We start from the raw sequence: 17,367 nt of genomic DNA on the forward strand, positions 1-17,367 counted from the left end.
AGAATCCAGGATCTGGGGTTGCTTCCATCTCAGAGGTGCTGAGGGTCCCCTGGGGGCCTTCCCTCCCCTAACAGAAGAGCCCACAGAGTCCCGTGGTTGACACTCCATGTGGAGCTGCTCCAGATCCTGGGCCCTGCGGGGAGGCCTAGAGCAGATGACAGAGAGGGACACAGGGGACTGGATGCAACATCCCAATGCTGTGATGGAGACACGCAGGGCATTGGGGGATCAGCTCTCCAGTTTGGCACACTCTACTCAAAGCCTCAGAAGAGACATCACCAGACCCTGTTCTTGAAACCTTTGGGACAGAGAGCTCCTCCTGAAACAGCACATCCACCAGAGGGGACAGTTCTTATGACACTGGACTCATAATACTCTGGACCCTTGGCCCCTCTGAGATGGAAGCAACCCCAGATCCTGTCCTCTTGCTGGGCTCACCCTGCTCTGGGATGGAGCCAGGAGGCATGAAATCCACAGTGACTGGGGCCTGACTGACTGGCCTTTCAGCTTGAAGGCCAGAGCCCACCTCTGCCCAGGTGTCAGGGTCATCTCCTATCCTCTGGTCAGCATCCCTGGTGCAGCACCTGACATTGGCTTCAGGTCTCCTCCTGCTCTCCAGTGGTGACATTTAGACCACAGACAACACAGGGAATTCACACATGAACCTGGCTTTGCCTAAAGAGGTGGAGAAGGAGCCTGATTTCCATCCCTTGCTCCCACAGGCCCTTTTGGACCCCACCCTCGTGCCTGCTCCATCCCACCTGCCACTTCTAGGGCCTGAATAAAAAGGATGGCTGAAAAATAAGCCTGACAAGCCCAGTGGGTCACATGGCAGGCCTGACAAGCTCAGTGACGCACAGTGTGGTATGATCACAAATTCCTAACTGGGCAGGAATTTGGAAGAAATAAATAAGTGATGGCAGGACATCATGTCCCAGGCCTACAGCTTCGTTAGCAAAGGTCAGACTTTACGTTAATGGAGCCCTTTCCCTGTTCTTATGCATCTGGGATAACATACCTTTGACACATCAGAGTACTTGTGTGTGTTTTTTGGCAAGATGATTTGAAGGCACAGACTCTGGGACCAGCATATGAGACAACATTCTTATGTTACCTGGTTCCTTGCATAACCTCTCTGTGTGCTGTAATTGTTAATTATCCTGGACCCACCTAAGTAAAAAAAAAAAAAAAAAAGGATGAGTTTCTCCATTTTGCTTCTTATCAATCCTAGAGATTTCTTTGCCTCCTAATGGATTTCACACAACTTCTTCCATCTTCTTTTTTTCTTATAAAATAAGTTGCACAACTGCCATTCTCAGGATTTGAGATCTTGTTCCAGGCATATGATGTTAGCTTGGTTCAAATAAACTCATAACCATCTTCACAGGTTGGGAAGTTTCTTACTTTCTCAGGGCCTAAGAGCATATGCTTTCTCAGGGCTCTATTTGCTGCTCCCCATACCTTGCCTGGCACCACCCATGAACAAGGTGGGGTAATGAAAGGAAACTCCCCCAGGCAGAGGACAGACACTGCCCCAAAGGTCAGGGAGCACAAGGACAGGCTCAGCCAACAGAGAGGGAGGGTCTCCCAGAAACTACCCCCGGAAGACCAGGGAGCTCACAGCAACCTGGCCTCCCACACAGTCCTCTCTCCCTAGGGCACACTGGACACCTTCCCCTTCACACACAGGAACTGCAGGTCCTTCAGAGACTCCTGGTCCTGAGACCCTTCCTGGGTCTCTGTCCCTGGAAGCAAAGGCCAGGCTGGTGACAACCTGAGATACAGGGAGGGACCCCTCAGCCGTCACCACCCAACTTGACCCCTTCTCACCCCCCGAGTCACCTCTGAGGCCTTCCTGCTGGGAGGAAACCCAATCTTCCAAGGGCTTTAAAGAACATGGGGAAGACCCGATGCCCAGCTGGGTGTCCGTGTCATAAACAGAAATAATCCCCAGGTTTGGGGCCTGTGGGGCTCTCTGTGTGGTGCTGGCAGACCTAAGACCAAGACACAGCACAGGCCAATGCTTGGTCATTCTCTCAGGGGACGTGTCCCCCCATCAGCCTTGCTGTTGCTAGTGGGCTCCACAGGCCAGTAAGACCCACCTCCCCTGAGATATTGTCATATGCAGAGTTTCTGGTCCACCGCACACCTGCTGAGTCAGAATCTGCATTTCAACAGGATCTGGAGACCCTCCCTGCGCACAGGAGAGGGGGAGAAGCTGCCCCATCACCACATCACCAGATCGCATTCTGCTTGGGCATCCACATTAGCGGGACAGCAGCTGAATCAGCATCTAACGTGTCACCTGGGCATGGCAATCTTTACAAAGCTTCACAGGTGATCTGATGCACAGTGGCGGTGACATCCCTGTGACAAGAGTTCCTGAGGTGGCCCCAAAGCTCCTGCTCTGAAGGGAAAAGTCAAATGTGAAAGAGAGAGGGCTGTGGGGGAGCCTACTGTGCACCTGACAGGGAGCCGCGGGGAATGCCCTCGACCTGGGTGCCCCAGGCTGGTGCTTTTCCAAACAGAGCATGTGAGTGTGTGTGTGTTCAGATACCTCAGCATCTCCAAGGGAACCAAAATATGGATGGATGGTAAACTGGAAGGAGGGGGAAAGGGTGGCAAAAATGAGGGGAGGAGGAGGTGGGTCCTTAGCACAAACTCCACCCTGATCCACGTGACCAGGTAAGTGATATTGCAGCAGGAGGAGGCCCAGTGCACAGTGAAGAGGGACAGCAGATCCCATCAGTTTGTACAGCGGTGCCTTTGAGCTTTCCTGGAACCCAAGCTCTTCTCGCAGAGGGAGGGACAGTGCAGGCAGCAGACTCCATGGAGTCCCTCTCAGCCCCTATCCACAGGGGACCTGTCACCTGGCACGGGCTCCTGCTGGCTGGTAAGGAAGGAACAATTCCTGGGGGTGGACTGAAGAAGGAAAGATGGGGACTTGCTGGGGCCTCCTGTGGAGGACAGCACTCTGAGAGTGGAGGACATCGCTCTGTGTGGACCTGAGGGGAGAGGACAGGAGAGCACAGTAGGATGGGTAAGGGAGATGGGTAACAGGTAACAGGGAAATCTCATGATCTGCAAGTGGAGTGGGGCAGGGAATCTTCAATTGCTGTTACTTCCTAAGTTATTCGTCACTGAGTATTGAGTTTTGAAAACTGACCATAATAATAACAATTTATGTCAGGTGGCACCAGAAAAAACCTAACCAGGGGTGCTAAACACTGTCCTTACCACCAGCCTCAGGAGAAATACACACCAGGCGGTGCAGGACTCCGGGATCATTCATTCAGCCACAGGTATTTGCAGCCTGTTGCGGGCATTGGGCATGCAAGACCTGACAAGCCCCAGTCCCATGGAGCTAACATTCTATGGGACATGTGATGTCAGGTACCCACAAGTGTTATAAAAAGAACAGAGCAGAGACAGATCAGAGAGTGATTAACAGAGAGTCTTTAGGGAAATGTCGCATGAAGGTGCCTCCCATGGACACCCCTAAGTGTCAGCAGGAATCTGAGGGCAGTGAGTGGGTGAGCCGAACAGACACCTGGAAAAGAGATTGTGAAACAGAAAAAGTAACAGGTTCACAGGTGCTGAAGTATTGGCGGTCATGCTGTTGACCTTGACCACCAGGAGAGACACACACACACACTCACACACAACAACAAGCCTGAGAGATGAAGAGACCTGTTCCAAATCCAGGGCCTCATCTTTCCATTCCAATACAGAGCTTCAAATATTGATCAGTTTCTCTCTTCCCTCCTAGTTTCACTCTTAAATTTCTGGAGCCCACCAAGCACTGCCGAACTTGCTATTGTGTCAACCAATGCTGTCCAAGGGAGTAATGCGATTCTACGTATCCGCAATAAGCCTCCTAATGCTATAGGCTTCACGTGGTACAGGTGGGAAGCAGAACACTCCAATCCTAATATTGCAACTCTTACACTGCAAGAAAGAAGGTATAAAACAGAGCCTGCATACAGCGGTCGAGCAAAGATAAACGTTAATGGATCCTTGCAGTTAAAGAATGTCACCCCGAGGGACACAGGAATCTACACCGTAAAAGTCCACCTTCCAGACTCAAAACAAGAAATAGGATTTGGACGGCTCGATGTATACCGTGAGTGATTGCTCTCTGACCTCTGGGTGTTGGGTGGGTGAACTTCATTTCACACATAGACTGACAGCCCTGGACTCTCCTCCATTCCCCCTCTGCATCACATTCCAGGTTGGGTTTGGGCATTTAGTGCAGGACACACACAGTGGAGACAAACTTTCGAAGGCCAGAGTTCCCCTCCCGGATTCCAGCCCTGCAGACATTCACCACAGAGGGAAGGGCCAGTCTGATGGGAGTTGCTCAGCAGAGGGAGACCAGTCTCAGTCCAGGCCCCTGCTCCCCTCCCCATGACCATGACCCTGAGATAGACCCTGCAGGGCTGGGCCAGGACCCATCCTGAGGAGCCCCCTGCAATCCTCATAAAGAAGCTCAGCTTCGGCAGCCCTTCCCAGACTCCCTGCCCCAGGACTCCTAACTCCAGGGACCCTGGGGTTCCGGTGTCAGACTGGGGTTAACCTCCTGGGAAGGGCTGAGTGGGCACAATGGTTTCTGGGTTTCTGAGTCACAAGGCTTTTGAACTGCTCACCAGCCAGAACTCAGCCCCATGAGCCACAACTGGATAGGGGTGGTCCTTCACCTGAGACTGTGTGTGGATAGCATAGATGGACAAGGTAGCCAGGCCATTTGTGAACTACACTGAAAAATTTAGGTGAGTCCAGAGAAACGTCAGAATCATAGGGAACAAAAAGGAGAAAAGATGCTCCTGGCAGCTCCTCGTCCACCAGGAATCAGGCCAGGAGATTCTCTCTCTTTTTTTTTTTTTTTTTTTTACATTTTTTTATTGAGGTATTATATGTGTACATATCTTACCATTACCCCCCCACCCCACCCCCATACATGCCCTCACCCCCCAGAGTTTTGCGTCCATTGTTTATGTTTATATGCATTCATACAAGTCCTTCGTTTGATTTCTTAACTCCCCCACCTCTCCCTAACTTTCCCCCTGTAATTTGAAAGTCTGTTTGATGCTTTACTGTCTCTGTATTTATCTTTTTGTTCATCACTTTATAATGTTCTTTACTATCCATACATGAGTGAGATAATGTGGTATTTTTCTTTCATTGACTGGCTTATTTCACTTAGCATAATGTTTTCCAATTCCATCCAGGTTGCTGCAAATGATGAGAATTCCTTCTTTTTTATGGCAGCATAGTATTCCATTGTGTAGATGTACCACAGTTTTCTGATCCAGTCATCTGCTGATGGGCACCTAGGCTGTTTCCAAATCTTAGCTATTGTCAATTGTGCTGCTATGAACATAGGGGTGCATATATCCTTTCTGATTGGTGTTTCTAGTTTCTTCGGATATATTCCCAGGAGTGGGATTACTGGGTCAAATGGGAGTTCCATTTTCAGTTTTTTTGAGGAAACTCCATACTGTTCTCCACAGTGGCTGCACCAGTCTGCATTCCCACCAGCAGTGCACGAGGGTTCCTTTTTCTCCGCATCCTCGCCAACACTTGTCGTTTGTTGATATGTTGATGATAGCCATTCTGACAGGTGTGAGATGGTACCTCATTGTTGTTTTGATTTGCATCTCTCGGATAATAAGTGACTTTGAGCATGTTTTCATGTGTCTCTTGACCTTCCTTCTGTCTTCTTTTGAAAATATTCTGTCCAGGTCTGTTGCCCATTTTTTTATTGGATCATTTATCTTCCTTTTATTAAGTAGCATAAGCTGCCTGTAGATGTTGGAGATTAAACCTTTATCAGTGATGGCATTTGCAAATATGTTCTCCCATGCAGTGGGCTTTCTTGTTGTTTTGTTGATTGTTTCTTTTGCTGTAAAAAAGCTTTTTATTTTGATGTAGTCCCATTTGTTAATTTTCTCTTTAGCTTCCATTGCCCTAGGGGCAGTGTCAGTGAAGAAGTTCTTTTGGCATATGTCTGAGATTTTGTTGCCTGTGGATTCCTCTAGTATTTTTATGGTTTCCCGTCTTATGTTTAAGTCCTGTATCCATTTTGAGTTTATTTTTGTGTATGGTGTAAGTTGGTGATCTAGTTTCATTTTTTTGCATGTATCTGTCCAATTTTCCCAACACCATTTATTGAAGAGACTGTCTTGACTCCATTGTATGTTCATGCCTCCTTTGTGAAATATTAATTGAGCATAGTGGTTTGGGTTGATATCTGGATTCTCTATTCTGTTCCATTGATCAATATGTCTGTTCTTGTGCCAGTACCAGGCTGTTTTGAGAACAGTGGCTTTGTAATACAGCTTGAAATCTGGTATTGAAATCCCACCTACTTTATTCTTCTTTCTCAGGATTGCTGTGGCTATTCGGGGTCTTTTTTTATTACAGATGAATTTTTGGAGAGTTCTTTCTAGGTCTGTGAAATATGCTGTTGGTATTTTGATGGGGAGTGCATTGAATTTATAGATTGCTTTGGGTAGTATGGACATTTTAATGATGTTGATTCTACCAATCCATGGTATGTTCTTCCATCTGTTTACGTCTTCCTCTATCTCTTTTTTCAGTGTCCTGTAGTTTTCCGCGTATAGGTCTTTTACCTCCTTAGTTAAGTTTATTCCTAGGTATCTTAATTTTTTTGGTGCGATGGTAAATGGGATTGCTTTTTTAGTCTCTCTTTCTGTAAGTTCACTATTGGTGTATAGAAATGCCATAGATTTCTTGGCGTTAATTTTGTATCCCGCTACATTGCCGAATTCATTTATTAGGTCTATTAGTTTTTTGATGGAATCTTTTGGGTTTTTTATGTACAATATCATGTCATCTGCAAATAAGGACAGCTTCACTTCTTCTTTTCCAATTTGGATGCCTCTTATTTCTTCTTCTTGCCTAATTGCGATAGCTAATACTTCCAGTACTATGTCAAACAGGAGTGGTGAGAGTGGGCATCCCTGTCTTGTTCCTGTTCTTAGGGGAAATGGTTTTAGTTTTTGCCCATTGAGTATGATGTTTGCTGTGGGTTTATCATATATAGCTTTTATTATGTTGAGATATGATCCTTCTATTCCCACCTTGTTGAGAGTTTTTATCAAGAAAGGGTGTTGGATTTTGTCAAATGCTTTTTCTGCATCTATTGATATGACTATGTGATTTTTATCTCTCAGTTTGTTTATGTGATGTATCACATTTATTGATTTGCGGATATTGTACCATCCTTGCATTCCTGGGATAAATCCCACCTGGTCATGATGTATGATCTTTCTGATGTATTGCTGGAGCCGATTCGCTAGGATTTTGTTGAGGATTTTGGCATCTATGTTCATGAGGGATATTGGTCTGTAATTCTCTTTCAGTGTGTTGTCTTTATCTGGTTTTGGTATTAGGGTGATGCTGGCTTCATAGAAGGAGCCTGGAAGTGTTCCTTCCTCTTGAATTTTTTGGAATAGTCTGAGGAGGATAGGTTTTAGTTCTTCCTTGAAAGTTTGGTAAAACTCTCCTGTGAAGCCGTCTGGCCCCGGGCTTTTGTTTGCCGGAAGCTTTTTGATGACTGCTTCAATTTCTTCCATAGTTACTGGCATGTTAAGCTGTTTAGATTCTTCCTGATTGAGTTTTGGAAGGTTGTATTTGTCTAGGAATATGTCCATTTCCTCCAGGTTGTCCAGTTTGTTGGAATAGAGTTGTTCGTAGTATTTTGTAACAATCCTTTGTATTTCATGGGGGTCTGTTGTTATTTCACCGCTTTCATTTCTGATTTTGTTTATTTGGGTCCTCTCTCTTTGCTTCTTGGTGAGCCTGGCTACAGGTTCATCAATCTTGTTTATCCTTTCAAAGAATCAGCTCTTGGTTTTGTTGATCTTTTGTATTGTTTCTTTGGTCTCTATATCATATATCTCCGCTCTGATCTTTATTATTTCTTTCCTTCTGCTTACACTGGGCTTTTCTTGTTGCTCTCTCTCTAACTCTTTGAGTTGTTGAGTTAGGTAATTTATTACCATTGTTTCTTGTTTTTTGCAGTAGGCTTGTAGAGCTATGAACTTCCCTCTCAGGACTGCTTTCGCTGTGTCCCATAAATTTTGGATTGTTGTGTTTTCATTGTCATTTGTTGCCATGATGTTTTTTATTTCTTCCTTGATGTCTTTGGTAACCCAGTCATGGTTTAATAGCATGCTGCTTAGTCTCCATGTGTTTGATTTCTTTGGGTTGTTTTTATTGTAGTTGATTTCCAGTTTTATGCCACTGTGATCTGAGAAGATACTTGATATGATTTCTATCTTCTTGAATTTGGAGAGACTTTGCCTATGTCCTAACATATGGTCTATCTTTGAAAATGACCCATGTGCACTTGAGAAGAATGTATATTCTGTGGCTTTGGGGTGAAATGTTCTGAAGATGTCGATGAATTCCATCTGGTTTAGTGAGTCATTTAGGATTGATGTTTCTTTGCTGATTTTTTGTTTAGAGGATTTGTCCAATGGTGATAGTGGGGTATTGAAGTCTCCTACTATGATTGTATTGCTGTCAATCTCTCCTTTGATATCTTCCAGGAGTTTTTTAATGTATCTTGGTGCTCCTGTATTGGGTGCATATATGTTTACCAGAGTTATTTCTTCTTGTTGGATTTCTCCCTTTAGTATTATGAAGTGGCCTTCATTATCTCTTGTTATGTCCTTCACTTTGAGATCTAATTTGTCAGATATAAGTATTGCTACCCCAGCTTTTTTTTTTAATTTCCATTCGCCTGGAAAACCTTTTTCCATCCCTTTACTCTCAGTCTGTATGCATCCTTTTTTTGAGGTGGGTTTTCTGTAGACAGCAGATATCTGGGTTTTGTTTTCTTATCCAATCTGATACCCTGTATCTTTTGATTGGGGCATTCAATCCATTTACATTTAAAGTTATTATTGATAGGCACTTATTTGTCGCCATTTTTATTCTATACCCCTGTGTTCCTTCTTTGCTTTCTATTTCTTTCTTTCTTTCTTTCTTTTTTTTTTTTTTTTACAGCAGACCCTTTAGCATTTTTTCATTGCTGGTTTGGTGGTGATAAACTCCCTTAGCCCTTTTTTGTCTGTGAAACTCCTGATTTCACCTTCAATTTTGATTGATAGCCTTGCTGGGTACAGTATTCTTGGATTCAGACCCTTCCTTTGCATGACTTTGTATATTTCATTCCATTCCCTTCTGGCCTGATGAGTTTCTGTTGAGAAATCAGTTGCTAGTCTGATGGGGGTTCCTTTGTATGTAACTGTCTGTCTCTCTCTGGCCGCTTTTAAGATTCTTACTTTGTCGTTGGTGTTTGCCAACTTAATTATAATGTGCCCTGGCATCGGACTTTTGGGGTTCATTTTGCTTGGAACTCTGTGAGCTTCTTGGATTTGTGTGGGTTTTTTCTTCCCTATATCAGGAAAGTTTTCTGTTATTATTTCTTCTAACAGGTTTTCTATTCCTTGCTCAGTTTCCTTTCCTTCTGGTACCCCTATTATCCTGATGTTGTTTTGTTTTGTGTTGTCCCGAAGTTCCCTTAGGCTCTCCTCATGCTTTGTAATTTTTGTTTCTAGAAGCAGTTGTAATTGGGTATTTTTTTCCATCTTGTCTTCTAGCTCACTTATGCTGTCCTCTGCTTCTTCTAGTCTACTCTTGATGCTTTCTATTGAGTTCTTTACAGCAGCGATGTCATTTTTCATTTCTTCTTGGTTCTTCTTCATTTCCTCTTGGTTCTTACTCATATTGTCGAATTTGTCTTCCATCCTTTTCAGCCACCCTATGATCATTTCTCTGAATTCTTTCTCTGATAGGTTGTTTGCCTCTAATTCGTTTACTTCCTTTTCTGGTGATGCCTGCTTCTCTCTCCTATGGGGGCTATTTCTTTGTCTCCCCATGGTCTCTCTTCTCCGGATGTCTGGTTATATAGTTTTCTCTCTCCGGCGTTGATTTAAAGGTACAAAATACAACACAACCAGGCACAACACACAAGGCACTGAACAGAATTGTACTCACAATATTAATAACCTCCCATAAAGGTAACCACCAGAGAAAGACAAATTTGGGAATAGGAGTGGAAGAGGGAGAGTAAAAAGAAAGAACAAAAAAAAGAGTGTGAATCTGAACTTGGGAAAAGAGCAGAAAAAAAGAAAAAAAAGTAAGAGAGACAAGAACGATACTAAGAGAGAAAAGGGGAACAAACTATATATATGGGGAGTAGACTCCACTAGAACAACCACTATTCCCGGCAAATTCCAGCAACACGAGCCTGGAGATTAATACAAACTGCAACACCAACTAATATCAAGTGAGGCAAGGGAAAACAAAAGTAAAAAACAAACAAAAACAAAGCAAACAAAAGAACCAACCAAACCAACAAAAAGAATAATCAAAACAATCTCATAAAAAAACATAAAAATTCAATCTAATCAACATTCAAGCAAACAACAACAAAAGGCCAGAGAGAAAAATAATTATTTTAAGGTAGCGTAGAGAGAGGTATGTATGGATTTGGAGCAAGGGGTTGGGAATTGGATATATAAGTAGGGTGAAATTTTAGCAGAGGGTAAACTGAAAAAGTAGGGAAAATCTATAGCCAGAAAGGGTTAAGATAAACCGGAGACCAGAAGGGGAAAGGTTAGGAGGAGAGTGATGGCAAAATGTTAGCGTTGAGATAGGGTAAGGGAAAGATGCAAATAGAATGTAGGACACTAATCCCACAATACAAGAAAGGGAAAATCAAATGACATTTAAAAAAAAAAAGTAAAATAATAGTAATAATAATGGTGATTGAAAATAAAAATGTAATAATTAAAAAGGTGAAAATCGAGTGAGGAAAAAGAAAAAAATTTAGTTTCTTAAGTAAAAGATGCAAAAAATGAAAATAAAAAAAATTAGAATAAAAAAATTTAAAAAAATTGAAAAAAGAATTAAAAATTAAAGAATAGGAAGACTAAAATGTGCAGTAGCGGCTGTCTTTCACTTCCTCTATTATTCTGTTTGGTACGCCTGTTTCCAAGTCTGGGCGGTATTTCAGTTCAGCTTCGTTCCACTGCTTCTCAGTGTTGTAAGCCAGTCCTGCTTTTTAAGCCGGCCGTGTCTTAATTTCTCGTATTTATTTTTGATTACACCAGAGACAATTAGCGTTTCAGCCCCTGGGTGGCAGGGTTTCTGAATTGACTTCCGGGCCTCTCTAGCTTTTTCTTTTTTTTTTTCCTCTATGGCACTCACTACCGGTTTGTGGAGGTGTACGCCTCAGAGCTTGTGGAGGTGTGCGCCTCAGAGCTGCCTCTCCGATGGATACACCAAGCTCTGCTCCCCAGGTTCCGGAAAAACAACTCCCCCCTGCAGTCTTTCAGGGTTTCCACCTGGGTTTTCCTATGTATTGGGCTTAGCAATCAGAGTCGGAAAGAGCCCAAGTGTGCAGACAGTGGGTCTGTGCGCCAGACTAAGGAACCTGCACTCCTTTGAAAATTCTTAGTCTGACCCTCCTTGTCAGATTAAAATGAGTTGCTTTCAAGAGGTCACTAATGTTAGCAACTCAGAGGACCCCCTTCCACATTCACGGATCACGGCAGCTCCAACTGCCGCCGATTTTTCTAGGCACAGACCTCCAGGTTCCTGCCGGTCGTGCGGCTGCCGCGCTTCCCTTACCCAGCGCATCCCTCACCCACCGCGGGGATTAGAAACCCCACCTTATTTCAGGCGAAATCTGACCTTTCCGTGGTGCAGTGAAGAGTTCCTTTGAATCCAAATGTTTGCGCTGATAGGGGACCGGTGTTCTGGTGCTCGCAGCCGTTCAGTGTTTGCAGTTGTCGCGGAAAGTCAGGTTTCCAATAAAATCCTCCTTTCCTTGCAAAATGGCGAGGCGCCCGGTGAGCCCGCAGCTCCGGGAGGAGACCCAGCCCCTGTGGGTGCTGCAAGGTCAGGGGAACCCTGGCCAGAACTCCCCCGCCTTCTCCTGGAGTTTAGCTGTCCCTTGGCTTGCCAATATACACTCCCTCTGCGAACCTCTTCTGCTCCTACTCTCCGCCCCAGGACCAGACTCCAAACACCACTCTATTCCGTCGCCATTTTTTTCCTCTCAGGAGATTCTCTCTTGGAGTTGATCAGTGACAGTTGCCCCTCATTTGAGCAGCTCCCCTGTCCCAATGTTTAGTCAGATACTGTGAATATTTATTGTTAATACACTGACACCCGGGCAGTCAAATGCTCATCATACTTCACTGAGAGGAAACCGAGGCACAGGGAGATAGAGTCACTAAAGCAGAGCCACCCAGGACATGGGAGTCACTCAAGGTCTGTCTGCAGCCATAATCCCATCCTCTCCTCCATCCCTAGGGATCCCTACAGTAAACATTGGTTTAGAGCTTCCCTTAGGCTAGAGAGAGAGATTGTGCTTTGGGAGATAACACCAAATGGAGAATTAATTTCTTTGTACTCTAGAACCAAATTACCTGCAGTAATCATCAGTCAGTGCTGGGAACACCCAGACCTTCCCCTCAGGTGGCTGATCCACCCCTCCCTGAACTGGAGTTGAAACCACTGATTTTGTTTCCTGATGTGTTGGTGTCACTTCCACTGGATATAAAGGAAAGGACTTTACCTGCTCACTCCCATTTTACACTTGTAACCAGCTAAGGCATCAAGATGTAACACACTTTTTTTTATGAATTAGGAAGAAATAAATGGTTTCTGAAGGGAAGAATGATCTAAAACCTCTTCAGAGGCTGAAACCTGGATGCAGAGTCCTTGAAACTCTGGTCACATGGGAAAGGCTCCCTTGTCACTCCAGGGGTTGAGACCCATGTCTCAGACCCTTTGCTGTTCTCTAGAGAAATAGTCCTTCCTGCTATTGCCCTTAAGCCCTGGGGTATTAATAGTAATTTTTGCATATGGGGGAATTTTAAGATATTTCCAAATTTCTATCTCAGAACCACCAAACACAAATGGTCCACAAGGGCCAGAATGTCAGCAATCCGTGCTCCCATCTTGCTGTCCATCACCCCTTCTGCATCTGAACAAGCCTCCCCTGCCCTGCCGTCAGTACTGGGAGGTTGACTTTAATGACCAAGGGCAAAGCATATGGTTCTGCTGGCACAGTTAGCTCCTGTCTGTCTCTTCACTCTTCTAGCTCATTCCTTGGGCTCTGCTCTATCATTTATTGGCTCATTGGCTCATGTCAGTCACACTCACCTGGGAAGGCCTAACCAAGCTCTTGGCCCTGGGGTCTGAGTAGTCAACTGACCACAGGCTTGATCCTAGTCCCCATGTTTTATTTCTGCTCCAGTCTGAGTGTCTAAGATGTCCTGGGAAATGGTCCCTCTTAGACACACACCTCGGCCGGGCAATGGAAGTCTGTGCAGCTGGAAAAAAATTGAAGTCAGCTGGTCAGTGAAGAAGTAGGAGAGGTGTGGGCGGATGGGGGGTGGGTGTCTCTAACTCTATGTTCTCTGTTGTTCCACAACCAAATCCTGCTAATCTATTGAATGGTCCCCTTCATTTGTTGGCATGTGGATATTGCTGTTCAACACCATTTGTTGAAAAGACTGTCCTTTCTCCATTGAATAGTCTTGGCTCCTGAGAAAGGCTGTGCTTTCTCAGAGACATAGAAGATATAAGTTCTCTGAGGGCTCAGATCCCCAGACATTTGTCTTGTGATACATAGACCTGCCTTATTCTTTTAAGTTGGCTGACAGGTGATAGGTGCCATGTCTGATTGAAGAACCCTTGAAGGACTCAGTTGTCCCACACAGGGCAGTGTTCTCCTGTTACCTGCTCAGTGGAGTTACCCACACCCAATATCACAAGCATCAACTTTCGGAGTGTTGATTCATATTTTTCTAATGATAGTGATGTTTAGCATCTTTTCCTGGGCTTATTGACCATTTGTATATCTTCTCTGGAGAAATGTGTATTCAAGAGGTTTGCCCATTTTAAAATCAGGTTATTTGGTGTTGCTGCTGTTGAGTTTTAAACGCACTTTATATATTCAGATATTAACCCCTCATCCTATTAATGATTTGCAAATTATTTTATACCATTCCACAGATCACCTTTCACTCTGTTGATTGTGTCCTTGGATGAACAGAAGTTTTCCATTTTGACAAAAATCTAAATTATCTAATCTTTTCTGGCCTGAGTTTCTAGTGTCATATTCAAGAAATCATTGCCAAATCCAATGCCATACTGCTTACCCCTATGTTTTCTTCTAAGAGTTTTGTAATGTTAGTTCTGAGCTTTAGGATTCAATCCATTTTGACTGAATTACTGTGTGTGGTATAAGCAACGGTCGCCTTTATTTGTTTGCATGTAGACATTGCTGTTCAACAGCATTTGTTAAAAAGACTGTCCTTTCTCCATTGAACAGTCTTGGCTCCTTTATCAAAACCATTTGATTGTGTCTTTTGACAAATAGAAGTCTTTATGCCAGTGTCACACTATTTTGGTTACTTTCCCTTTGTAGTAACATTTGAAATTAGTAACTGTGAGACCTCCAATTTAAATTCATCATTTTTAAGGTTGTTGCGAACATTTGGGATCCATTGAAATTCCACATAAATGCTGAGATGGATTTTTTTATTTCTGAAAAAAAGTAATTGGGATTTTGATAGGGATTGTTTCAAATATGTAGATAGTTGGTGGTCTTGGAATCAATGAACATGGATGCCTTTCCAGGTACCGTATTTGTTTCTTCTTTACTTTCAGAAATGTTTGGTAGTTTTCAGTGTATTCATCTTCCACCTTATTATGCTTAATCCTAAGCATTCTAGTCTTTTTGATGCCATTGTAAATGGAATTGATTTCTTTATTTTATTTGAGGATCGTTCATTTTTGTTTAAAAAATGGAAATGATGCCGGGTGTTGATTTTGTCTCTAGCAACTTCATCTTTTTTATTAGTTCTAATAGTTGTTTTAGGTATGTATGTGGTGAAATCTTTAGGGTGTACTACAATAATATTATGTAATCTTTTTAAAAAGTTATTTTCTTATTTCTCTCTAAATTGGATATCTCTTATCTCAGCTTCTTGCCTGATTTTTCTGACTAGTTGGATCATGGGAAAAACAGCATCCTCGTCTTATTCATGATCTTAGTACTGTTTTCAGAGGTTCTCCGTGTAGTAATGTGTTAGCTGTGAACTTTCACGTGTGGTCTTTGCCATATTAAGTAATTTCCTCCTATTCCTACAGTTCCTGTCTTTTGTTAAAATCATAACCACTTCTCTTTAGTGATTTATTTCACCATTATATGCAATCAGCAGGCCTGGAAATAAAGTCCTGTTCAGACTGAGGAATCCTATAGATGAACTTCTCCAGGTCCAAAGTCAAGCAGTCTGGGTGGGGCCATCTTTATTGCCTAATGAGTTATTTAACAATAGTTAAATGCCCTTTCACTTGCTCTAAAGTCCCCTAGGCCCTATAGTGAGCAGGACAGAAGTGGTAAGATTGCCTTTCCCAACATACATGGAATTTTTAAGTAAAAAAAACTTCTAGGAAAGGGTCAATAAAAGCTCATGAGAGGAAAATTCCACCTTATGGCGAGGTTATAGGACATGTAGGCTGTGAAGGGGTTCCCTGTGTTGATACTACAAAGATGTCTATGGGAACAGGTCAGAAGTGATCTGGGTTCAGAGAGGAGGTACAGCCCTCTCCCTACACAATGCACCTGGATAAACACAATTGTCCTTCTGCAGAGATCAGAACCATCTTCTGGTGACCTTACAGAGCTCACAGTGGACTCTCAGTGGCTAAGATGTCTGAGGAGGCAGCATGGTCCAGGTCTCAAGCCCACTCTCAATTAGCCATGCCCTCTGTTTCTCCACAGAGCCAGTGAGAGTGCCCATAATCCTAGCCAGCAATACAACAGTCATGGAGCATAAGGATTCCGTGATCCTGGCCTGCTACACAAATGCAGTCTCCATCCAGTGGTTCCTCAATGGCATGAATCTGCAGCTGACAGAGAGGATGAAGCTGTCCTGGGAAAACAGAATTCTCATCATAGACCCTGTCAGGAGGGAGGATGCTGGGAATTACCAGTGTGAAGCGTCCAACCCTGTCAGTTCTGCTAAAAGTGTACCAGTTGAGCTGGATATAAAATTGTAGTGAGCCTCCTCCCTTCCTCTACATTATTAAACTGAATAAATCTTTTGAACCCTTAAATAGATATATTATGAGGGTGGAAAGTCCTTTGAAAACTTGCATTGAGTCAATAAATGCGCAAAAAAAAAAAAAAAGCTGACATTGTCATTATTGTTGACTTAAGGTGATATTCTATACCAGATCCCACCTTCGTGTGATCTAAGTTGTACCATCTCCACAGTGGAGGTGAAACCCAGCCTTTCAAGAAAAGGGCAGTGGTTGTGTGATTACCCTGGGTGCACGTGATGAGTTTGCATAAATACAAGTTCTGTCCCTTCTCCAGGGGGACACGCAGTAGATGCCCAGCCACTGTTGTTGGCAATGGGAATGGACAGGGGGACACCCATGTGGGTAACAACCCAGATCTTTTTTCTCCTTGTTTGAAGTATTTCAAAAACTTTCTTAAGTCTTTTTGAGTATTCTTATTTGTATGGCTATAGACCTATTTGCATAAACTCAATAGGATTCTGTCTTCCTTTGTTAATAGGGTATAATTGGAAACCTTAGTAATACAACCAAGGCTTTGGCTCAAATGTCCTAGTTCAGACTGATGCCCACAGAATTAGAAATGGCCTCACCTTTTATGAAGCTAAGTGTGACCTGTGGGGCCTTTTGGAATCTCTTGGAGATGAGGTCATTACCCAAAGCTAGAGGGTGCGGTTCCTAACCTCAAGAGACTGTTAACAGTCCCATCCTTGGTTTCATAGGAAAACCTGCATCAGAGCAAACTATGTAGTGAATGTCAGTTCCTCTGCACTTAGGTCACTAATCAGGCCAAATCCAGCGACACCAGCCATGTGGTAGGATGGAGAATACCCTTCTTCCCTGGAGATGACCTGTGGTCAAAAGGAACGTGACTGTAGAGAGCAATGTGCTGTGTCCATGGAGAACTCCAGAAGCACAGCCTCCTGGGAGATAAGATCCTGGCTGCGTTCAGGAACTCTCATCTACTTTGCATCTGTTTATAAAAGGCTGGGAAATTGCACCTCTTCATAACTTTCTGGAAATGACAAAGATGTAAACTGGGTCTTGGCTAAAAGAGATTTGGTTGTGTTTCCCTCCACTGTGCAGAAAGCAGTTTTGTCCTGAACTAGAGGCCTTAATGTTCCCTCAGAGTCACCAACCTTTACACAGGTTCTTCCTGACAACATGCCTTTGTCTTCCATCCTTAGACCATTTATTTTATAAATGTAATTGTAATTAGTCATTGCAGAG

The 17,367-nt window shown here is 43.6% G+C and overlaps 1 protein-coding gene across 1 annotated transcript; it reads left to right on the forward strand.

The window, feature by feature from the left end:
- The first annotated feature begins 2,829 nt into the window (after positions 1 to 2,829).
- LOC129148500 (carcinoembryonic antigen-related cell adhesion molecule 21-like) lies at positions 2,830 to 16,149 on the forward strand. Its single transcript, XM_054713484.1, has 3 exons — positions 2,830 to 2,893; positions 3,770 to 4,123; positions 15,839 to 16,149. Exons 1-3 carry the CDS (start codon positions 2,830 to 2,832, stop codon positions 16,114 to 16,116), a joined length of 696 nt encoding a protein of 231 aa, XP_054569459.1. The 3' UTR covers positions 16,117 to 16,149.
- Positions 16,150 to 17,367: the final 1,218 nt, after the last annotated feature.

The sequence above is a fragment of the Eptesicus fuscus genome, unplaced genomic scaffold (genome assembly GCF_027574615.1).
Source record: "Eptesicus fuscus isolate TK198812 unplaced genomic scaffold, DD_ASM_mEF_20220401 scaffold_65, whole genome shotgun sequence".
Classification (NCBI taxonomy): Eukaryota; Metazoa; Chordata; class Mammalia; order Chiroptera; family Vespertilionidae; genus Eptesicus; species Eptesicus fuscus.